Here is a 7,822-nt window from a genome sequence, read left to right as displayed (position 1 = left end):
CTCTTATTGGGACGCAAATCTCCCTACTAAAAATTATAAATATAGGTAAATTTTTTCTGGTACCCCCCATATAACGGTACCCCCAATTTTCGGTATTTTAAGGTTCTTGAGCGCGGTTTTCAACCAAATTCGCTGAAATTTGGTACTTTGAGCTCTTGTTGGGAAGCAAATCTCCCTACTAAAAATTATAAATATAGGTCAATTTTTTCTGGTACCCCCCATATAACGGTACCCCCAATTTTCGGAATTTTAAGGTTCTTGAGCGCGGTTTTCAACCGAATTCGCTGAAATTTGGCACATTGCGTTCTTAATAGGTTCCAAATCTCTCCACCAAAAATTATGAATATAGGTCAATTTTTTCGGATAGCCCCCATATAAGAATACACCCAATTTTCGGTATTTGGGGGTTCTTGAGCGCATTTTTCAACCGAATTTGCTGCAATTTGGTAATTTGTAGTCGTATATGGTAACAAATCTCTCTACCAAAAATGTTTAATATTCGCTATATAACCCCCGATATAACCCCATTTTTATACCCTCCACCATAGTATGGAGGGTATATTAATTTTGTCATTCCGTTTGTAACACATCGAAATATTCATTTCCGACCCTATAAAGTATATATATTCTTGATCAGGGTAAAATTCTAAGACGATCTAGCCATGTCCGTCCGTCTGTTGTAATCACGCTATCTTCTGAAGGAATTGAGATAGGGTGCTGAAATTTTGCACAAAGTTGTCTTTTGTCTGCAGGCAGGTCAAGTTCGAAGATGGGATATTTCGGTCCACGTTTAGGCATAGCTCCCATATAAGGGTACCCCCCAATTTTCGGTATTTTGAGGTTCCTGAGCGTGTTTTTCAACCGAATTCGCTGAAATTTGGTACTTTGAGCTCTTATTGGGAAGCAAATCTCCCTACTAAAAATTATAAATATAGGTCAATTTTTTCTGGTACCCCCCATATAACGGTACCCCCAATTTTCGGTATTTTAAGGTTCTTGAGCGCGGTTTTCAACCAAATTCGCTGAAATTTGGTACTTTGAGCTCTTGTTGGGAAGCAAATCTCCTTACTAAAAATTATAAATATAGGTCAATTTTTTCTGGTACCCCCCATATAACGGTACCCCCAAGGTTTAAGGTTCTTGAGCGCGGTTTTCAACCGAATTTGCTGAAATTTGGCACATTGGGTTCTTAATAGGTTCCAAATATCTCCACCAAAAATTATGAATATAGGTCAATTTTTTCGGATAGCCCCCATATAAGAATACCCCCAATTTTCGGTATTTGGGGGTTCTTGAGCGCATTTTTCAACCGAATTTGCTGCAATTTGGTAATTTGTAGTCGTATATGGTAACAAATCTCTCTACCAAAAATGTTTAATATTCGCTATATAACCCTCGATAACCCCCTTTTTTTTGTATTAAAATAGTTATCTGATTTGTTCCGCGTTTTGAGTTTGGTTGTAAGACTCTTTTGTAATCATTTCACCTGCGGAGGATAGAGAGATAAACAATTAGAGCGTAAGGTTCGATAATGAACTATAGCCGCATTTAGATCTAGCCCCTATGTGGAGGTTTCAGAAGAAGTGGACCGATATTCTCCATCTTCGATTTTGAATTATCAATTAAAATTTTCTGAAATTTGTATTATGGTTTACATTATGGTATACATAATCCGTTTTTAGACATGTCGGTATAGGTCCACTTTTTGGTATGCTCCCTTTATTTTAATTTCTAGTACCTGTCAGTATATCCATGGTGGAGGGTATCCAAAGTTCGGCCCGGCCGAACTTAACGCTTTTTCACTTCTTTTACTTTCATGTACTCAATGTTCAATATACATACGATATATACATACTTATAGTTAATATTTCATCAGCCTTCGTACAAAATTAGGTGTAATAAAATTTGAATTCTCTTTACAAAATTACTTTAGCTTTGCCCTTAGTAACACAAGGTTGTACATGGTGAAATAATTTAGCAAATAAAGTCAAATTAACGTTATGATTTAATAAACCTCATTATATATAATTATAATTAATTTGTATAACTCAAAACCGTGAATGTAGAAATAAGTTTGTGAAATGGCAGATGATTTAGCAACATTAGTGGCATACCGTGGCCGTATGAAAAGCTCATTGACTCGTCTTCAAACTTATTCGGAAGAACCCATAGAAAAGTGGAACTATGAGCTCGTCGTAAGCAGATTGGAGCGGTTATAAGAAGTTTGGAAGGAATTTGTCTCGAGTACAGACAAAATGTACATGTATAGAGGGGAGTCGGATTTTTCAGTACCAAGCAACAATGATGCTATGGATCAATTAGCAAAACAACCAGCGGACTTCTTGCAAAAAATGGGTGACACTTCATCGTCAAAATCGAGCGAGCTTCCCAGGATAATTATACCACCATTCTCCGGTTCATACTACAATTGGAACTGCGGATCTCTGCGAAAGCACCATCGATTCGAAGTCCAACCTATCAAACATACAAAAATTCCATTACCTCAAATCTTTATTGAAGGATGTTGCAGCGAAAGTGATTCAACATATTCCATTGACTGACTCAGCATACAAAACCGCATGCCTTCGGTTAAATGATATGATCGGCCAAAAACATATTATAAATTCCTTCATCGAGACCTTTATGGCACTGCCGACAACCTCGACCGAAAACTGTACAATTTTGAGAAACATTTCGACGGTTCTAACGAAATTATTAACCACGATGATAGGGATTGTTGGCTGATATATATATTGCTTGGACGAGTTGACTCCAAAACTAAACGCCGATGGATTCAGGATTGTCGAGATAACACTAGACCGTCGATTTAATATTTTCTACAGTTTTTGGATTGTCGCACCGACGAATTGGAACTTTGCCAGCGAAAATCCAATCAACCTAAACACTCGCATTTTACGAAATCTACATCAAGTTCACCGAAATTTCTAGTGAGTAACGATAGCAGGCAAATTAATCTTTGCTTTATTTGGAAGTCTACTGACCACATAATCTTTAAATGCCCAAAATTCGTTCAACTTTCAACTGAGGAAAGATCGCCAAGGAATCATGACTTTGTTACAATTGCCTCCGAACAGGACATTCTGTTCTGAATTGTTCGAGAATCGATGTAAAATATGCCAGAAACGTCATCATACGCTACTGCACGTTGCAGTAGAATCTACAGAACCAACGAATAGCCATGCTACAGATGCCCAGAGCAACGCAACACAGACTTCTATAACGCCATATTTTCCAAAAGCACCAGTCCAATGGTCAACTGTACCAAATATTGCGAATCCATTGTTAACCTCATACAAAGCTAACCAAACTAACGGTAATGAATACATTTTGCCAACTGCACTTATAAACGTTAGAGGTCATTCAGGACAAACGGTAAAATATCGCGCATTGCTTGATGGTGGATCCAAACTACCATACATAACCGAAGATGTAGTCAAAAAAGAAATATTAAACAAAAAGCAGTATAGCTTAATAGTGCCACACCAGCAATACTGTAATAAATTGAATAAATTGGAGTTTGTACAATTAAGTGCAATGGATATAATGTGAGATTTAAAAAAAAACATTGTATCGCAGACACATTTTCTGGAGGTAATGTAATGGCAAATCAACCGTTTGGAAACGCTTGTTGTGCGATTTTAAGTCAAAAGTCTGTTGAGGTGACAATAATATGATAAAATTTGTCCACTTGTGGTGGATAAATATTTGAAAATGTTTTATAAAATAGTGATGATGAACGAAACCAATATATTGTGCTATAATTCTTTTCTATACTGTAACACATCGTAAAGAAAAAAGGTCACCTTTAAAAAAGTCTCAGCAACATTCATACCGAGTCTAGCAACATCTCATTTACGTTTGGTAACATACTGGTACTTTCGATGTACATATGTACATATATGTGTATATACATATGTTTTATCGTCACCAGTTGGTATCATACGAATATCATCGTAGGAATATCACAGTTAACGTTCTAATGCATATACACATATATACATGCACTTATAAACGTTAGAGGTCATTCAGGACAAACGGTAAAATATCGCGCATTGCTTGATGGTGGATCCAAACTACCATACATAACCGAAGATGTAGTCAAAAAAGAAATATTAAACAAAAAGCAGTATAGCTTAATAGTGCCACACCAGCAATACTGTAATAAATTGAATAAATTGGAGTTTGTACAATTAAGTGCAATGGATATAATGTGAGATTTAAAAAGAAAACATTGTATCGCAGACACATTTTCTGGAGGTAATGTAATGGCAAATCAACCGTTTGGAAACGCTTGTTGTGCGATTTTAAGTCAAAAGTCTGTTGAGGTGACAATAATATGATAAAATTTGTCCACTTGTGGTGGATAAATATTTGAAAATGTTTTATAAAATAGTGATGATGAACGAAACCAATATATTGTGCTATAATTCTTTTCTATACTGTAACACATCGTAAAGAAAAAAGGTCACCTTTAAAAAAGTCTCAGCAACATTCATACCGAGTCTAGCAACATCTCATTTACGTTTGGTAACATACTGGTACTTTCGATGTACATATGTACATATATGTGTATATACATATGTTTTATCGTCACCAGTTGGTATCATACGAATATCATCGTAGGAATATCACAGTTAACGTTCTAATGCATATACACATATATACATGCACTTATAAACGTTAGAGGTCATTCAGGACAAACGGTAAAATATCGCGCATTGCTTGATGGTGGATCCAAACTACCATACATAACCGAATATTGCGTGCATCGTCTTGGTCTTCACAGTTCTCATTCCAAACTTGGCGTAAGTGGTATTTCAAGAGTTCAAGCCAACATTACAAGAGGATCATGCCATCTCAGTATCACTTCAAGAGATTCAAAATACTCCTTAGAAGCAACTGTACACAGTTGCATAACTACACCACTTCCAAACCATTCATTTCATAACCAAGCTAAGGGCCTAATCCAAGATTTGTACCTAGGCGATCCTAGTTATAACATTTCATTGCCGATAGACATATTGTTCGGTGTCGACTACTTATGGAACATTTTTACATTTGATCGGCGGGTTGATTCTCAGGGTAACACACTCGCATTTCCTACAATTTTTGGTTGGGTGGTCACATACATCGAAAACCCTGCAAACGCGAACCAAACAACATCGTTACTGTCTACTGTAGATATCGACCGCAGTCTTAGACAATTTTGGGAAATGGAGGAGCCAGACAGAAAAATTGACGCTGATCCACATACGGCCTATGTTGAAGAACATTTTCGTCATTTTCAGGAAATAAATTCCAGTAATTCAGACGTTCCTCTTGGTATGATATTTTATTTATTTTCTCTGCGGATATTGTCAAAATGTTCCGCCAAATCTGGGTTCACGATAAACGATAAAAATTACCAACGGATTATTTGGCGTGAAAACCCAATGGATGTTTTGAAACATGACCAGCTGTGCACAGTTACCTACGGAACTGCCTGCGCTCCATACCTTTCAGTTCGTGTGTTAGAACAGCTAGCAGAAGACTACAAGGCAGTTTACCCTATAGCCAGCAAAATACTTTTTGAAGATTTTTATGTCGACGATGTTTTGACCGGCGCAGCCACCGAAGAAGAAATCATAAGGCGCAAAAATGAATTAGTGCTGCTACTCGGCCAAGCTGGGTTGGAACTACGGAAATGGGTATCAAATTGTTCACTTATCGCTGAATTACCTGAGGCAACATTACTTTTCAACAAAGAAAACGGCGACGTTAAAAAGGTGCTTGGTGTTTATTGGAGACCCAGTGATGACATATTGGGATTCAAACTTAATCTCAAACACGAAACACGAATATTTGACCTCAACACACAACTTGAACTACACGGATTTTCGGACGCATCCGTCAACGCATTCTGCAGTTATATACTCCCGTTATATAACCGGTTCCACTCCAGAAGTAATGATTATAGCCGCAAAGACGCGAGTCGCCCCCATCAAACAACGTACGCTGCCCCAGCACTACTACTCACCCGTTTACTGAAGCGAGTAAAAAATGCCATGCATCACCAAAATATCATCGTAAGACTCTGGTGCGACTTAACCATCGTATTGTCATGGCTTTCGCAAACTCCTATCAGATTAAAAAAATATGTGAAGCCAATCGAACATCAGAAATCTTGGAAATCGCACCTAGAGACATTTGGAACCATATATCTTCAAAACAAAATCCTGCCGACTGCGCATCGAGAGGAATGACTGCATCCTCATTATTAAAGTTTCCACTTTGGTGGAAGGGACCAAATTTTCTGAGGGATCACGATAAGTATAATGAAACTATGACTAATTTCAATGAATTGCAGATCCAGAAGCTATGTCTGCCCTAAAGCCAGTGCCAGTGTTGATGATGTCAACACATTGGACGAAATCATAAATCGAGTGTCAAAGTGGTCAAAACTAGTTCGAATTGTTGGATATATTTACCGTTTCCTACATGTTTCGAAACGGCACTACGAAATACAAACAACAAGCCTTTCGTTTAATGAAATTGAAGAGAGCAAATGGATTTTATTGAAACACGCTCAGAAATGCTTTACAGAAGATATAAATAGGCTAAAACAACAATGTCCGGTTAGCTTTCGATCAAAGCTTATCAAACTATCTCCATTTATTGACAGCAATAGCATTCTGCGAGTTGGAGGCAGATTGCGAAATTCTGATCTTGATGCAGACACGCAGATGACTATCATACTACCAAAACACAGTCGTATCACCGTACTTATTCTCAACGATCTTCATGTGAAACACTTGCACCCTCGCGTATCGGCACTGTTTGTTATTACTCGCCAATCATATTGGATTTTTGGAGCGAGAAACTTAATTCGAACGTTAACCCACAAATGCATCAAATGTTTTCGTCAACGTCAAACTATGTACCATCAATTTATGGGCGATTTACCCAGAGTACGTGTTCGTCAAGCATTCCCATTCGAAAATTGCGGTTTTGACTACGCTGGCCCGTTTATTTTAAAGCACTATCATGGAAGAAACGCTCGCAAATCCAAGGGATACATATGTCTATTTGTATGCCTAGTAACGTCGGCAATACACTTGGAATTGGCAACGGACTTAAGTACTGAATGTTTTTTGGCTTCTTTGCAGAGGTTTGTAGCTCGGAGGGGAAAGTGTCGTAACATATTCAGCGACAACGGCAGAAACTTTTTAGGCGCCTCACGACAATTATCAGAAATACAGCAGGTAACATTGTCCCAAACACATAATGATTTAATTGCCACGTCATTGGATGAAGACGGCATCAAATGGAATTTCATTCCAACAGCACCACCACACTATGGAGGAATTTGGGAGTCTGCTGTTCGTTCGGTCAAATTGCATCTTAAAAGGGTCGTTCATAATACGGAATTAACATTCGAGCAAATGCACACATTGTTAGCACAAGTTGAAGCCGTGATGATGATGAACATCTCATTTACGTTTGGCAACATACTGGTGCTTTCGATGTACATATGTTTCGTCATATCGTCACCGTTTGGTATCATACGAACATCATCGTAGAAATATCACCGTTAACGTTCTAATGCATATACAGTGAAATACACATAACTTTAAATATGTCATAAGCGTATTCTCGCGCAGCTTCTGCCAACGATGCTACTAATAGTTATTGTCTTTTTGTACTTTCATGTACTCAATGTTCAATATACATACGATATGTTCATACTTATAGTTAATATTTCATCAGCCTTCGTACAAAATTAGGTGTAATAAAATTTTAATTCTCTTTACAAAATTATTTT

At 37.6% G+C, this 7,822-nt stretch overlaps 1 protein-coding gene across 1 annotated transcript; it reads left to right on the top strand.

The window, feature by feature from the left end:
• The first annotated feature begins 6,935 nt into the window (after positions 1 to 6,935).
• LOC133334765 (uncharacterized) lies at positions 6,936 to 7,580 on the top strand. Its single transcript, XM_061543090.1, has one exon. It carries the CDS (start codon positions 6,936 to 6,938, stop codon positions 7,578 to 7,580), a length of 645 nt encoding a protein of 214 aa, XP_061399074.1.
• Positions 7,581 to 7,822: the final 242 nt, after the last annotated feature.

This window comes from Musca vetustissima, unplaced genomic scaffold (genome assembly GCF_032173495.1).
Source record: "Musca vetustissima isolate MV318-11 ecotype Yass unplaced genomic scaffold, APGP_CSIRO_Mvet_v1 utg226476, whole genome shotgun sequence".
NCBI lineage: Eukaryota > Metazoa > Arthropoda > Insecta > Diptera > Muscidae > Musca > Musca vetustissima.
Note: the sequence above shows the minus strand (reverse complement) of the source record. Positions and strands in the feature narration are given on the sequence as shown.

What these genes read in the sequence shown, in the direction of transcription:
- LOC133334765 (XM_061543090.1), top strand. Translation starts at nt 6,936, where the DNA reads ATGTACCATCAATTTATGGGCGATTTACCCAGAGTACGTGTTCGTCAA.